At 35.0% G+C, this 17,415-nt stretch overlaps 1 protein-coding gene across 1 annotated transcript; it reads right to left on the reverse strand.

Moving 5' to 3' along the window:
* Positions 1 to 16,637: 16,637 nt before the first annotated feature.
* On the reverse strand, positions 16,638 to 17,150 carry LOC128557266 (RNA-binding protein 33-like). Its single transcript, XM_053544465.1, has one exon. The coding sequence runs from the start codon at positions 17,148 to 17,150 to the stop codon at positions 16,638 to 16,640; it is 513 nt and encodes a 170-aa protein (XP_053400440.1).
* Between the last annotated feature and the right edge of the window lie 265 nt (positions 17,151 to 17,415).

Below are 17,415 nucleotides of genomic sequence, written 5' to 3' on the forward strand. Positions count from 1 at the left end.
TGTTGCTAGTTCTTTAAAAAGGCAAAGACGTTTGTTATCGTATGGGTAATGTAGTTAAAGTCATCATTTGCTTCTACAATCAAAACAACCACCACAGAAACACAAATGCGATCGACTACATTTTATTCGTTTAAGCAGTCAGGCGATGAAATCAAAATATTATTCAGTAAAGCATTCGTGGTATTTTCTCCTAGGTACACGTTAAAGAAGAAAGGTAAATCTATTCTGCGCAGTATCAGAATATGGACGGTTTTAGAATTTTCCTGCGCATCCAGTAAGTAAATTTATCAAATTACCACGGGTACGATACTTTTAAAGTCAAAATCTGATATCGGAAAAATATGACACGTTAAATAGTTTAAAATAATAGAGAGTTTGAGATTTCAAACTTCGCCTTCCCCTTCAACGTCTCTCATATATATATTGGGTAAAACGTCAAAGATATGCGTGTATTTTATTTAAATCACACGTTGCTACTAAAGTTTTCCATGTAATATCACGTAAGCCTAAGACTTCGCTTTATTACTATGCGAAATAAAAAGCTTAGTTTCAGGATTTCTGCTTATTAAGTTATTTGATTATCCATATTTATAATTAGACTAAATTTGATGCGAAACACTATCAATAGGTATAAGAATAATGAAGTTTTGTATGGCTAATGATTTTAACTAAACACATTGAATTGAACCTGGAAGTATAAAGTTATCAACTGATTTTGAGAAACTTTGAGATTTTGTTCAAACTTTAACTTCTACGGCATATTTGTGTCCCCAGGCGGTATCGATTACACCAAATTGGCCTTTTTGTCGTATGAAGTGAAGTTTTGAACGTCCGAAGATGTGATATCACGAAAGTCGAAACTTCATTCTTTTTACATCTACTCTATCCACATACTCGGCATCAAAGACTGAAATCTGGATGGAGGCACATGGCATGACAGTCATTTTACTTGAAAAATAAATAATTACGCGCGATTATCATTTGGTGGAACATTTTATTTTCACATCCAAATAAAATCAATCTGTTTCTGTCGGACACTTAATACGACAATTGCGTTTTAATTATAAACATAAAATGGTACTAGTAAGACGGAAAATTTTTGAAGTATCAGACAATTTCAGATTTATGATATCATGATGAGAGACTTTTCCTGTTAGCCGTATGGGATAACTCTATTTTTTAAATGCATGGAACCAGAGCCTGGCAGAGAGACATTGTGGGTTAATTCCCCCTTTGATTCTTACATTTTACAAAGAAAGTCAGTCTTGAAACTCGGTGTGACCCTACCCTACCCCTACCCTATCAAAGTGTAAAAGTAAACAAAATGTTGCATAAATTACAAATTAAACAAATACACAATAGCAACAAAAAACTAAAGAAACGAGATTCGCAATGGACGGACCGTCAGGGGAGGTAACTAGAGTCACAGATTGGGACTAGTCCGATATGAAAGCGTTCAACGTCATGATATGGAAAAATATTGCACGATCGCGGTCCATATGTATAGGTATGTAATAATCATTTTTATTTCCTCTCGTGTATGATTTACAATCGTGCATTGTATACTGACTATACTGACATAATTTTATATAAAACCTAAATGTTTGGAGCAACACTAACGAGTTTTTACATTGTTCACATTGTTTTATCGTGTTTTTTTGTTGTTGTTGTTGTTGTTTTTGTTGTTTTTTTGTTGTTGTTGTTTTTTTAGGTAATCGCTCTAATATCCATGCGATGATTATATTAATTGAAATGTTTTTTTTTCATTTAATTTTCATTCTTTTCATTTTTAAAACCTCTTGTAAAATTCCTGCCCTTTCGGACAATTAATATCAAAATGCACGAAAAATACGATCATAATTACGGATAAATTGAATGGGCGGATTAAATGAAGTAAGGTTCATTCTAATGTTTGAAATCTCAAGGAATTTTAATCGAACTTCAACTTCATACGTTAACTTCGCAAGAGACGTTGAAGGGGAAGGCGAAGGTTGAAATCTCAAACTCTCTAGTGTCTCAAAATGAGCGTAAAATATTTGGTTCACTTTAATCAGGGTCAAGTATCTCAAAACTAAGCACACGGACCTATACATTTTATTTCAACACTTTATAGGTCATATGTTTATTTACAACTATGAGAAGTTTTATCAAATTTACATTGTAGAAAAATTTCTTTTACACGAAAATATTATGAAATTAATAATTTTCTTATAGACTCCCATTATGAAAAATGGCGTGAGGTCCGATTTTTTCAAACCCGTCTACTAGCACATAATCAAGCACACTACCCTATCCTTTTTATTTGCTGAAATTTCAAGGTATATTGTGAAGTTTTGAAAAATCGCGGTTTTATCATATTCTACATTGTAGAAAAATATTCAATCCGTGCCGAACTACCTTGAACGTACTAGAGAGTAAATGGACATCTAGATAAATTTTCATTATTTAACGGGAGATACGATGGAAGTCTTATACCTTTAAGGCGATTCACAAAGTTTATATTTAAAAGTTTGTACATTCATTCAGTGTTCCAAGGTGAGCTTGGCAGTAAGAGAAATAAGTAGAATCTATATACGCCTGTCAAGGGTATTGTTTTTTTCTTCACTTCCTCCCGTGCTTGCTTGCCGCCAAAAAATCGTTTCCGAAGAAAATAGATTTCAAGCAAAGCGCTGACGCAGAGTGATGAATGTCTCAGTTTCCTGTTAGTTAAACTCTGAATGAGCTGCTGGTACACACATAATATGCATTTTATTCTATAAAGCCAGCGATTAGCATTTTTACCACGTACGATACAACAGCAAACACGAATCTTCAAGTGTATGAAACGATAATAGCAGCCGTTGACCGATATCTGCAGGAATATCAACATCAATGAACGTCTGGCAAGATGGTATATGTATTTGTATCTGTTTGAAAGATTTGACTTTTTTCTTAACTAATAACAAAACTAAGCATAGAAAAAAGCATTGTCCAGTCAAATGGTATATATATATGAACTCATACCAATCATATAGGTTAGTCAGATATGGTTTTCGAATTGATACTCGTCGGAATATATCACCCTGTCATATAAAACACTGTTCAATAGTTATATAAACTTCAACTATTTCATTATTCTGATAATTGGATCTAGACATTGTGGGTTGGAAATATTTTTGTGATGCATGAGCCTTGTAGCCCTCCTAAACTGAATATAAAATGTGACAAAACCGTAAAGTGTTATATAAGGTCTTGTACACGTGATGGTAATTTAATTGTACTAGTTACTCTGCATTAACTCCAGTATTAACACATTGCAAAACTACGTAGTTAGTCAGTTTATTTTTGATGAACATAGATCCTTACAGTGAGCGTTGTTTAAAGATATCCAATGACGTTTACTAGAATATTTCAGTTTTAGATATTTACTTCAAATGTATAAAATCCTCATCAAATATACTTAAATAAATATACAGATTAAGTATATAAATACAGAAATACATTCATAAATGTTATGCAGTACAAGTTAGTTGTTAAACAACAGCCCGTTTTAATGGTAGTCAAATTTAGACTGCGTTTATAAAATATACAAGAATACAGTCTGTACTATTTTAAATCTAATGCATAGTACTGTTTATACATGTAAACTTACTTAAGTATATGAAGTAATTGTTCATGTTTTAGATATGAAAGTTCGATGTAATATACCTTTTACCTACTTTATACAGAAAATATCTATTCTTCGATACATTTAATCTATTAATAGGAACAAAAGGCTTAAATTTTTCATTAAAAAATGTGGTCATTAATCACCATTTCCAATCATATTTCAGGTTCCCGAAGAGTAACGATTAGTAAGGACTCTAACATTGACGTGCAAACTGGTTTTCACGTCAATTATGATGCCAGGTTACCAAATGACATCCGATTATCTAGAAAAACAAAACAAAAACGTCAAACACATTTTATAATAATAAGTGTCATTTTTTTATTATGAACATTCGAAAGGAAACCGACTGACTGCTTAGTTTTCATTTGACATATGTTGTTTATGATACTTGATATTAACCGATCCATTTATGGGTTCACCATACTGTGGTCTCTTCAATTTTCCCTTTTCGACAATTTTGTTTTCGTGAACACAAAGCATCGCTTTCTATTTAATGTCATATGCGAATAATTCACTGTAAGTCTATACACGTTTAGCATTTCAGTTTCCATAAAAATCTATTTAACAAAGAAGTGAAATATTCCAGAGCTTACAGGACAAATGCATTTATCGGGTATTAACGGTGGTAAGCGTAAATATCGGCAAAAACGGGTTCCGTCTTTTCACAGATATATAATATCAACAGTAATTGCAAGATATAAAAAACGACGTAGCAATGCTGTTTTGGGTTTGAAATGAATCTATGGTGTTTCAATATGAGTAGAGGTCGTCTCTCTCCACACACTCAAACACACTTTTTGATTTGTATGATCTAATTATTTAATGGTAATTATTAGTTACCAAATAGGTGATGCCTTTTTATTCATTTTTCATTTCTTTTAAATATTCTGTCTTACTATGTATTTTTCATCAAATTTTGTTGATTATCTACCTATGTTTTAAAAAGAAAAGGGACATAATTATACACAATTTGAATAACCTCAGGGGTTATCTTGTTTGAACAAACATAGGGTCTGAACTCAAACTAGGTAATTCCGTCAATTTCTAAAATTGATATGCTAAAATACAAGATAAGTTTTCATGGAGACGACAGATTTCATGACGATACGTATATCAGACTATTTCGGCTCAAGTGACCTCCCTCGTAGCCGTCCACGTCAGAACCCACCTAATATGTTCTAGCTGTATTGGAGAACAAAACGCTTTAAAATTATATCCGTTAGAAATTAGTAAAGCGAACAAAGTCATATCTTATACCAAAGGATGACAAAATATGAGACCAAGATAGCGTAACGCAAAATCACAATGTCAAGAACCGTCACCACGAAAGCGAAACGCGGAATTAATTCGCAGTCAGGAGCGAATTGAGCGCAAAGTCGTCAAATGTTCGTACATTCGAGCTTTGCCATCCTGATGTTTCGTTTCGTGTAGGCAAAATGTCGATGGGTGGATCATGATATCGAACAGTGAAATTTCAAAAGCTTTACTACTTCACCATCGTGATCTCGCACTTTGCCATAGTGAGATTGCTTTTCGCTATCATGATCTCGCGTTTCGTGCTTTGCTTCAATGCGAGGGCGATACTCAAAGCACGAAATTACAATTGTGGCGAGCTTTGAAATGTGCGAGATTTCGCAAATTTTCGCTTTACCATCGTGATTTCTAGCTTCGCATACCGCTAATGCAGATGATTTTCGATGAGCGAGATCACAAATGCGAAGCGCAAGGCGACGGTGGTGAAATGCCAGATCACGATATCCATATTGCGAAATAATTTCGTGCTTCACCATCGTCATCTTAGGAATCGCCATAAAGGCCGTGGGCTCCTCAGGCTTCACCATCATAAATTCACTTTCTTTATCAGAGAAAGCCTATGGTACGAACGGAACAAACAGACAGAGATGACAGTTTATGATATTCTCCTGCTTAAATAATTGAATACGATATATTGTTTCCAAAGTAGTAAATCTAATCTGTGCAAAATAAGTGTTGTACATTTAGGCTAGTGTAAATCGGCAATACAAGTATATTTGGACAAGTGCTACACCGTTGTTCATATTTTACGAAACGATTTATATCAGGAAAAATTGTAAACGGCAAAACACAAATGTATTCCTATAATGAATAGTTTCAGAACTATCATGATTTAAATGAGGAAATTGAAATAAGGAAAAACTGAACAAGAAAACAAAAACACTCTCAGATAAAGTCGTAATGAACGAAGAAACAATATTTTACAAACAAAGTTTGGCATTATTTATTTGCTTTTCTTTCCAGCGCGAAACTAAACTATTCGTTTGATCACTGACAATACATTAAGTTTGATTTAATTCGCTGTTCTTTCAGAACAAATTTGTTTAATAAAATCCTGTTTATTAATACTGTTTCGCCGATATATATTTGACTTCTATATCTATTAAGATGTTTGTTAAAAATAAAAATACACATCATTTTATACTACAAACGGAATACAGAGCAATTCATTTCTTCTGTCCCCGAAAATACACAGCTCCTTTCTACGCGCACAATTATTCATAATTCTGTTTTAACATTTTTATTATTAACAGTCCAAGACGTGTTTTCTTCATAGAGTTCATGTCATTGAGCATACTGGCATTGATAAAACATTCTTCAGCATCCGGGGTCTCCATGGCCAAGTTGTTAAGGTCGCTGACTTCAAATCACTTGCCTCTCATTGATGTGGGTTCGAGCGTCACCCTGGGCGTTGAATTCTACATGTGAGGAAGCCATCTAGCTAGCTTACGGAAGGTCGGTCGTTCTACCCGGGTGAAATAATGCACGGAGGGGCACCTGGGGTCTTTCTCCACCATAAACGCTGGAACTATAATAGTGTCGGTGCTGCGTTAAACCGAATAAACTAAATAAATCTTCAGTAGCTAGCACACATTAAATATACGTGTGGCAGGTAGAGAATGAAATGTCTTCAAGTTGTGGCTGTTAGAGGATTAAATACGTACTAGAATGGAAGGGAAAAATCAAAATGTAGAAATAAATAAAATATACTGTGTGTGGAAGGAATTTCGTTGTTATTTTATCACGTTGATTTTAACTCGCATGTTTTCGATAAATATGTAGTGCGCTTTTGTCAGCGCATGCGCAGAGGTTTTGTCTGAGGCAATAAAGCCTAAAGTTTTAAGGGCGACGTACATAACACCGTTTTGGTCTGGGTTCTGAAATGTCAGTATATCCTAGTGTTCATGTATGTACAGATTTCAGTACTAGTATAGATTTGAGTAATTTGTACATTAAACGAAACCCAACAATTATCACACCTTTATGCGAAGTCGTTCCTCGTGCAGAAATGAAAAACGTTTTAAGTGCACATTCGTCGATCCTTAAAATTAATCATTTCTAGTTGGCCACCATTAAGTTTTAACTATTATAATTATCGAATGATGTTATAGGCTATTTGGTACTGTTCTGTACAATACGGCGATACTTCCTCGGTTTCGAACTACCGCCTCGTAGCCTAGTGGTAGGGCGTCCGCATCGAATGCGGAAGTTTGTGGGTTCGATCCCCGGCCGCGTCATACCAAAGACGTGAAAAGTGGTACCAGTAGCTCCCTTGCTTGGCGCTCAGCATTAAAAGGGAAACTGGCCTCTTCTCTCATACCCTCGTGGCGATTGTTTCCATCAGGAATGAGGTGTCGAGAGTGACAAATATAAGTTGTAGAACTTTTTCACAATCGGCCTAACATAAATTATGTACAAAAATAAAAAAAATAAAAAAAAACCCACATGGTTTCGAACTCACAGCTTTTAAAGTCAGCAAACTTAACCAATCGGCCGCGTTTATCGTTTAGATGAAATTGAAATCTGTATCAAAGACGTCCTATACGGAATACATTCAATAGATACGGAAATATATTGGACGGTCACGTGATTCAAATGCGAATCATTGACTGGAAGAGAAAAATAGATATAGAATATTCAAAATTTATGTCACATATGTATTGCGTTGTCCGTTTTAAATAAAATTCGTAGTTTTGTAAGAGATATAACAGTAACTGTACATAATAAAGTCCACTGGTAAAAACTTGCTATTATAGACTAAAAAAGTTTTCAACAGAGATGAAGCATATAACTAAAACATAATTTGGACGACGTACTATTCAAATTATTTACGGTGGCATACATGAGTTTCTCTAAAAACTAAATCTGTACCAACAGTATTATATTAATTGGTAGGTGATAGTTACAGCTGTTGATAATAAGGTATATGGTTTAATTAAGAAATAATTTATAGCACTATTTATGCACGAATGGTGGTTATACGTCGGGCGTAATAATTTTACGAGGGCGCAGTAGTTTTAAAACACGATTTTGGTATAAATTATTTCGATTCTAATATGCCCTTAATTTAAAACAGTAGATAAAATATAGCTGCGCTCTTTCTTGCTCGCAACAAAACCATTGGCGTCACCGCACGTTAACGTGACATCATTCTAGCGTAATAGTGTTTTAACTGAGAAAAGCATATTAGAATTTGGTTTTAGTTCTATTTTATCTAAGGTATTTAATGTCTAGATTGTGTTACTCTCTTATAATTAAGTACCATGCAACGAATGTTGACTGTGATATTATCACCTTTTGTTTTACCTGCAATAAGATTCTTGCATTTTTATTAATTAAAAGCCTCCACCTACACCACTCTTCATACCTATCCCACATATCTCTGTGGAAGGTCACTAACATACCCAATGATTAATTATGTATAATTGTAAGTACCATACCATTCTTATAAGATCTTTAAAACATTTTGAACGCATAGAACGCAACCAAGAAAAAAACCCAAATGAATGCCGCATTGCCATGCAATACAAAGTCCCCTGCGAGAAGGCAGCTAATTTTCACTACCGCTGTACTACATAATGATCTTTTATCTGTCAATGATGTATAAACAATATAGCTATCTATATATAATATGTTGTACATTTGTATTACAGTTGTTGATTGCATATAACATCTATAAATATAAAAATATTTAATTTCAATTTTCGTTAATATTTTATTTTGAAATGGGTGGGAAAATATGAGAATAAATGTAAGAAATTATCATATTATAGGTAAGTAATTCTGAAGAAAATACACCAACATTTTTTAATCGGGTGGATATGACACATAAGCTTATATTATTTATAATAATATATTTTGACTTTTGACCTCCAAATGTGACCTTGACCTTTGAGCTAGGGGTATATGACACACTGTCTCATTATGGGAAACATTGTGTCAAGTAATATTAAAATCCCTCAATGAATGACAGCTTTATGGACCAGAAAGGAAAAAAACACCTACTGACCTTTAACTATGACTTTGACTTTTGAGTTAGGGATAAGGGTGCTGCGTAAAACAAATTGTATCATTATGTGAAACATTTGTGCCAAGTAATATAACATCCCTTCACGGATGACAAAGGTGTTGACCGTGCATCGCGCAGGAAAAAAATCACTATTAACCTTTGACCTCCAAGTGAGACCTTTGCCTTGTAACAAGGGTCTTGGTGTTACGCACTATACGGCATCTTATTATGGAGTTCTTTTGTGCCAAGTAATATATAAATCCATTTCAGAATTGTTGACTTAAAGACCGGACAAGAAAAAAAATCCTATTGATCTTTGACCTCCAAGTGTGACATTTTCCTTTCAGCTAGGGTCACAAAGTCGCGCATTGGAAATATTTGTGCAAACTCATATTTGAATCATGTTTTGCATGACAAAGTTATGGATCTATAAGGAAAAATACCCCATAGACATTTGATATCCAAGTGTGACATTGACCTTTAAGCTAGGATTATAGTGTTGTGCATAACAAGTCGTCTGATTATGGGGAATATTTGTGCCAAGTAATATTAAAATATCTTTAAGTAAAGTTGAGTTACAGACCGGACAGGAAAAAAGTCCTGTTGACATTTGACCTCCAAGTGTGACCTTGACCTTTGAGCTATGGGTCCCCGGTTTGCGACATATTGTACAATCATAGAAAATATTTGTGCCAACTAATCTTTAAATCCTGTATTGCATGACAAAGGACCTGAAAGGAATGAAAATCCATTGACCTTTAATCTCCAAGTTTGACATTGACCTGTGAGCTAGGGTTTTAGGTGTTATGCATGACACGTCGTCTGATTATTGGAAACTTTTGTGTCAGGTAATTTTAAAATCCCTTGATCAATGACTTATGAAGCAGACAGGAAAAACAGACCAAGTTCATGCCATGTTAACATTTGACTGCCAAATGTGATATTGACCTTTACGATAGGGTCTGAAAGTTGTACATGAAACATTACCTTATTATGGAGTACATTTGTGCCAAGTGATATTTAAATTCCTTCATGGATTGTTAAGTTACAGACCGGACAGGGAAAAGCTCTGTTAAACTTTGACGTTAAATTGTGTCCTTGACTTTTAAGCTATCTGTCCGCATTTTGCACATGACACGTCGTCACATCATAGGGGAACATTTGTGCCAAGTTATATTAAAATTCCTTGATGAATGACAGAGTTATGGACCGGACACGAAATTGCGGAAAAACGGAAAGACGGGCGGGAAAGATCCATTCCTACAGTCCAGTCCCCGAAACTGGTTTTCAACCAGTAGGGAACTAATAATAGCACACTCGGTGCAAACCTGTTCAGGTAAGGAAATAAAATATACAACAGCTCTAATTTCCTCTAGAGGAGTTCTGTTATAGAAATACATTGAAAGAATAAAGAAACTTTTTACACTCGCCACATGGCACTTAAAGACTGTAGTTGTTATAAATATTAAAAGCTATAAGAATATCCTTTGGAAGCATAGATCGCAACCAAACGAAATTGAATTAAGGAAAACGTTATTTAAGCCCATATTCATTGACGCTATATTAATTGAAATGATGTTCATACAAAAGTATATGTTCTACAATTGCCTTTGTTGTCCTTCTTCGAGAAAACTGATTTCTCCTTTAAGTGCGCCTACAATCGTTCTCTAATAAAAGGTACCTGTACAAGATATTTAACTTGTCTGTTATAGTTTCTACGGATAGAAAGAAGCTTTTATTTCTTTGAGAAATAGATGTCAGATAAGGCCATACTAATGATGTCGCAAAATCTGGTACATCCTAAGTCTTGTAAATGGAAAGGATTCAGGAGAATATTCTTGTCGTATGAAGAATAGTGCTAAAATTAATAAGAACAAAGGAAGACGTGATATTGGAAAGATAATTGAAAATGGATTTCCGACGCAGTGCAGATAATAATCAACAGAAGTCAATAAATCACTGTCAAGTTAAACAGACACATCTCAGTGTGTTTTTCATTGTAATCAAGCAAACATACAAGCAAATGTCATGCAAAAGAGAAAGAAGTTCAGATTAGATGTAGGATAAACCGACAATACTGAAAACTCTCTCATAATTCTCGGCATTTCCGATTCTAGGAGTATTTCCAGATCAAATTTTCTAAAGATAGAAGTTTCTTTGTGTCGAGCATACAAAATGCTTTATACTAAATGCCCTAACGTCGCAAACTTTGAACTAACGGGGTTAAACCAGTAGTGTCTGTTTGAATATTTACTGGAAGAACGAACTGCAGATGTCAACCAGTTAGAATGGCAGTGTTCAGGGTAACATCTTTACTATACTCCCTTGTAAAAGGTACTATTTATCACGAACGCCCTATAGTAAGACCTGATCTTTTTTGCCACCTTTATTATGTCTTATTTATTCAGTCTGGATTTACTACACCATAAATGTTTGTTCTTTCCTAATATTTTAAACGCTGCTCACATAAGCAAGATGTACATCTAGGTGCAAAATCTGTGTTCACAAAAAGCCATTCATTCATCGTCAAAATACCCCTCGCCTTACATATGAGTAGATTATACAGTTTGCGGAATAAATCATATCTGCTAATAAGCAAAAACTGCATCAGATGTAATTTGTTTTCGTTGTGCCAGTCAGCAGTAAAAAATATATCTTACTCTAATTGGTAAGGCAACAATAAAACTTGTTGGACATTTATTTCAATATTTAGTTTTAGAAGTTGATTAAACTATGAGGAAACAAGAGCTGTCACTAATGGTGACAAATGTCCCCGCAGCGCCTTGACCTTTGATCTGGTGACCCCAAAGTCAGTAGGGGTCGTGTACTCAATAAGTACTATCAGCATGTGAAGTTTGAAGGTCCTGGGAGCAGTGGTTTGCGAGTAAAGTGCCTTCATGCATAAAGTTAATGTTGTGACGAACGAACGAACTAACGAACGGACGGACAGTTGAAAACTAATATGCCTCCCTTCGGGGGCATAAAATAAAGTGACTTACATTACAATAGTAATACATTTTTGCCTATACCAGTGGTAGTTTGAACCTCTAAGGGTGTGGCAACCTTTTACTCGAGTCTGATTGTATTTTTTGGGTTTTTTTGCGTTCTATGCTCTCTGTGTGTGTGTGCGTGTGTTTGTGCTTGCATGCGCGCTTTACATTTTTGTTTCTTTGAGGGATGGAGGGGGATTATGTTTGTGTGTATTTTCTTTTTTTTTTGGGGGGGGGGGGGGGGGGTGAGAGACAAACTGGCAACCTTTTTTCATTTAACATTAGAATTTATATAATTAGCAGTAAACTGATAAAGAGAACTTATTCAAAACATTCTACAAATAAACACCGGTGTTACTTTGATATGTGGAGTTACCTTTATGGTTACCAGATACTCATAAAATATAGGAGAATTGGAATGCTGGAAACAACAGCAACTACAGATTTATATGAACTTATAGTACATGTGTATATTTCAAGATAAAATCAGGCCAGATATTCTGACCTGTCTTGTCAGTCAAATGGATAGATTGATAAACAGACACAAAAATGTCACATTTTGCCGAGTCTTCGGGACTGAACGGTAAAAGTAGTGTTTAATAAGTATTTCGCAGAATATGGATCGTGTATTCATGTATTTATCAGAAAAGGGAGGTAGCACATAATAAACATTAAGCTTTCGATCAGTTAAAAACAATTTATTAATTGATATATGTAAAACTTGATGTTTTGGCATTGTTTGTTCATGGCTTTTTACATCATGAAAGATTGTAAAATAGTTTGTCATTCCGGACAATCGGAAATAATGACATGTAGGAAATCCGGAAAAATCGGAAATAATATAGAAAACATTTGTATTTTGTATAAATTCGGAAACATGTTGAAAAGAAACAAAAATTACACTCCGGATATCGGAAGTATAATATGTTATTCACATCTACTATGAATTGAAAAACAGACAACGTGCTGGCAAATGCCAAGGCACGAACACAAATGAGTCCATAACCATTTATGTTCGTGACCCGCCATAAATCCCCAAGATATATGCGGAACAGAACGTTGTCAAAGATGAAGCCACAAACAAAAATGCCAATCTGATAGACGAAATACCAGGACTTTTAAGGAGAAAATCCTATTAGGTGTCGTTGCAAAATGGAAGAGAGCACCTTGTAAAATATTAAGGAAAATGTCATTTCCTATGTCTGACAGATGACTGCCGTCTCTAAATAGTTCTGGGGAATTTTCAATGATATAAGGATACTGAATATAAGCCCCGCTTTGTCTCATAAGGTAAATACCTATGCAACTATTAATTCTTTTTCGGGCCTTCTCAAGCTTATAATGAGATGTTTCGTTTCGATAAGCGATACGAGGTAAAATGGCCGACCAAACAAATAATATTCCAGGATAATTGGAAATAAGATCATAAAATAAGGTTTTTAAATCCCTAACAATAAAAGATAAACGTGTCTGGCCAATATCGTTTCCATCTCAGTGAATAACAATAATATTTGGTAAAGGATGGGGAGTTGTAATTAAGCCGTTTAACCAGAGACAAATGTGTTTGATTTTCATTCCGGGCTGGAAATCCCAAAGAATGGAGCCGCCTATACACTCTAAGCCTAAATGTACACCGTCCGGTCTGTGCTGAGACCTCCAAAATGCATCTCTGATCAATGAGGAGCCAGTCACCCAGACTTTGAAGTGATCTAAAAAGAGTCTTATTGACTTTTATAATAAATAGATTAAATACTAATATTCATGTCTGGAATGTTTAAACGTATGTAACTTTTGTATGCATTTGATTTCCAACGACCTAAAGCTTTGATTTCATCATCCGATCGGCCTAAACTATGCAAATATGTTGCTCCGCCAATTCGAAAGCTATGTGATTTGAAGTAAGTTGTCGGCATTCCCGAAAACTCTAAAACTTTTTTAAGGATCTGATTAAAACTGGTAGGATGTAACAGGGGAGCCATCGAAATGGCAAAGAAATAATCCTTGAAAGAGTGGTCTGCAAAATAAATAACTTTGTAAGGCATCATGAATAAATTTGTTTCTTTGTGAAAACTGAATGACAATTTCGGCACCCTTACCTAGTTGGTCAGTTTTTGAACCGCGAAGTAACAGCCTTACATTGGAAGGCGTTACTTTAACATCATTGAATTGTAGGGCATAATTGTTAGTTGATTTGTTTGGTAACGATATTTCACTTACTCTTAATAAAGCACTAAATGCTAGTGAATATGCAACTGAAAACAAGCGCGCTTCATAACGAGATGAACATACATGAATTAAATTTGGCCAAATTTTTTGCGAAAGCATAGGAAGGGTAATAGGTAATCTATTATCTTTATGCCTTTGAAGCCTAGTCAGACCAGTAAGCATGCGCTTAACAATTAATGATTCAGTTTGATCAGTAAAACTATTAATTTTATTGTAGTAACTGATTGCCGCAATATGACAATTGACAGTTTTAAATGAGTAATTATTCTGGGACATAAAAGCTATGTATTCAACGATGTGATATAAAGGCGGAGGCCAAATTCGTTCATAAAACATATTTGATCTAAAATGTTCAAATGAAGCTTTGCCGCTATTGTAGACTTTGTGGGTATTTTCTGAAAGAGAAGCCTGGATGAGAATGTTTATTTCAGGTTGAAAAAATGTAGAAATGTTTCTGGGATTTGCGTAGGAATTCTGGATGCCTGGTCCGGAAGAAGGCTCCATAGGCGAGTCCACTGAAATCGACCTATAGCATCAGATATTTAATTAACTTTACCAGATATGTGTACAGCTTTAACCTATATATTGTTCAGAAGGAGAGATACAGTTAACTGGCGGATCAAAAACATTACTCTATTATTTCGGGATGATTTTTTGTTAATAATATCTACCACTGAATTATTGTCTGACCTCAGTGTTATTTTCTTCCCTTGTAAATGAGTCCCCCATGTGAAAAATGCTAAGATAATAGGGATCAATTCAAAGTAAGTTATATCTTTAAAGATATTATCATCCCAATGAGATGGCCACTGAAAATATAACCAGCTTCCTTAAAAATATGCCCCACATCCTAAAGATCTTGAACCTGCTGCGTCTGTAAATAATTCCAATGTATCACTGGAAAACCACTAAAGGTCATTGAATATGGTATGTCCATTGAACTGATCAATAAAAATAAGCCAAACTTTTAAGTCTTCTTTCATTCCCAAAGATATCCTAATTAAATGAAAAGGTTTTTAACACGAGACATAGTCTCATAAAACCAACAGTTGAAAGCCCTCCCTGATGGAATAGCTTTAGCGAAATAATTTAAAAGACCAACCATGGACTGTAGTTTTTTTAAGTGTCATTTTTTTATAATAAAAGGCTTCTGTCAATAAAATCTTAGCTGTCTCAATTTTGTCTTTTGGAATTTTTATTGTTCCTTCAACTGTGTCAATTTCTAAACCTAAAAATACCATTTTTGTGGTTGGACATTCAGTCTTTTCATCATTTACAGGCACATCCATGTCCTGACAAATAAAATCGAAAGTATCTAAAGTTTTTGACAGTTATTGCTGTTATTCACTGAAGCGAAAAAGAAATCATCCAAAAAATGGTCAATGTTTTATGAATTTGCTTTTTTTGAAACAGACCACTGAATGAATGTTGCGAACTTTTCGAAAATTGAACAGGAAATGGAAGCTCCTTGCGGTAACATTTTTTGTATATAGTACTTATTATCAAAATAAATACCTAAAAGATCAAAATCACCTGGGTACACGGGGCAAAGATTGAAAGCTGATTTAATATCCTTTTTTGCCATAAGGGCAGATTTTCCTAAACGCTGTATAATTTCTATGGCATTATTAAATTTAGAGTACTGTACTGAACAAATTTCAGGGTCAATAAAATCATATACAGAAAAACCTACCGGATAAGAGAGGTTAGAAATTAGACGCCAACCTCCAGTTTTCTTTGACAATAGGCAAACTGGATTAATTCTCAGATTAGATAATGGTTTTTTAGAAAATGGGCCTAAAATGCGGTCTAGATCAACCTCAGTTTGAAGTTTGTCTTTCAATACTTCTGGGTGATTATTAACAGATGTTAAATTTTTGGAAAAAATAGGGATCAGTGGGCCAGAATAAAGAAGATGAAATCCTGATTTGAAACCATTATATAAGTAAATTGCATCTTTTTGATTTGTATATAAATCCAAATATACTTTTAATATGTCAGTTTTGACCGGAGTATGCCCTAATGCCCATAGAATTTTGCGGAGAAATGAATCGCCGTTTTGGCCCTTGAGATCTTCCTCTGAAATTAGCAAAATTAACTAATTTGGCACAGGAAACAGATGGATGCTGAGCCTTACCTTTTTGACACTTATGTTGGTAACGGCAATTAGCTTTCGTACAAAATCCTTTATAATTAAAGTCAAAGCAAGGTTTGGCAGAAATATTGGCGGGCTGATCGGACGGTGGCGAAACCATGCATAACAACCACAGTTCCGCATCAATGGTGGCCCAATCTGAGGCCGGATTTCTAGCTTTGCGGATGCGAAACTGTTGGTCGTAAGAGACCCAGCCTGTTGGATGCCTTTTTGCGGCTAAACGTATTGCATGCATATAATGCAGTAAAGACTTAGACTGGGTAGGATGACGATCAATATATATGTTAAAATATATCACAAATAAATCAGTCCATTTTTCAATGGAAATACTTTTTCGTTACTTGTTTTTGGTTTGAATCCAAGAAGACCATTATTTAACGGAGTGATTTCTTGTTCCGGCTCGGGCTGTTTGAACGATAACAGAGCTAAATTTATAAATTCACCATTCCATATTTTTTGCTTTAATTGATTTGAAACATGTAACGATATATCGTTACAAACAGAGTTAAAAACATTACCAGGCTGAGGCAATGGCGGCATCTGTTGTGGAATGGCTTGAAGTGCAGGCTGCATGTCATCTGATTTTAACGGCCGTACGGGGATGTCATGTAGATTCAGATGAGGTCTTTGGGGTTGAGGGATGTCTTCTTGCAGATGAGGTAACATGTTTTGATGTGGGAGATGTTGTGGAGGTAGATTCAGGTCTGGTGGAATTTGTGGTGGTTGCTGTGGAAGTGGTGGTGGTGGCTGCATCTGTGGAACTGGCAAAGGTACGGGTGGTATCTGGGGATCTGGCCTCTGCCGCATATACTGTACTTGATTTCAGAGTGCTCTCCCACGACCACGTCTCGCTCGAGGCATGATGTCAATCAACATGAAAGGAAAATTATAATTCTAATATACTAATTTCTTTGGGGAGGATGGGGGAAGTGGGGAGAGGCTAAGTGGCAAATATAGTTGATAACTATTATATACCAATCGTACATACTGGAAATAAATTTAAAGCATTATAGGGAACATTCTTGAAAATTGAAAAATAAAATTCAAATTATACAAATTAATATAACCTGCA

This window comes from Mercenaria mercenaria, chromosome 5, assembly GCF_021730395.1.
Source record: "Mercenaria mercenaria strain notata chromosome 5, MADL_Memer_1, whole genome shotgun sequence".
Classification (NCBI taxonomy): Eukaryota; Metazoa; Mollusca; class Bivalvia; order Venerida; family Veneridae; genus Mercenaria; species Mercenaria mercenaria.

Bases quoted from the DNA above. Each gene is read 5' to 3' on its own strand.
- LOC128557266 (XM_053544465.1), bottom strand. From the start codon at position 17,150: ATGCGGCAGAGGCCAGATCCCCAGATACCACCCGTACCTTTGCCAGTT.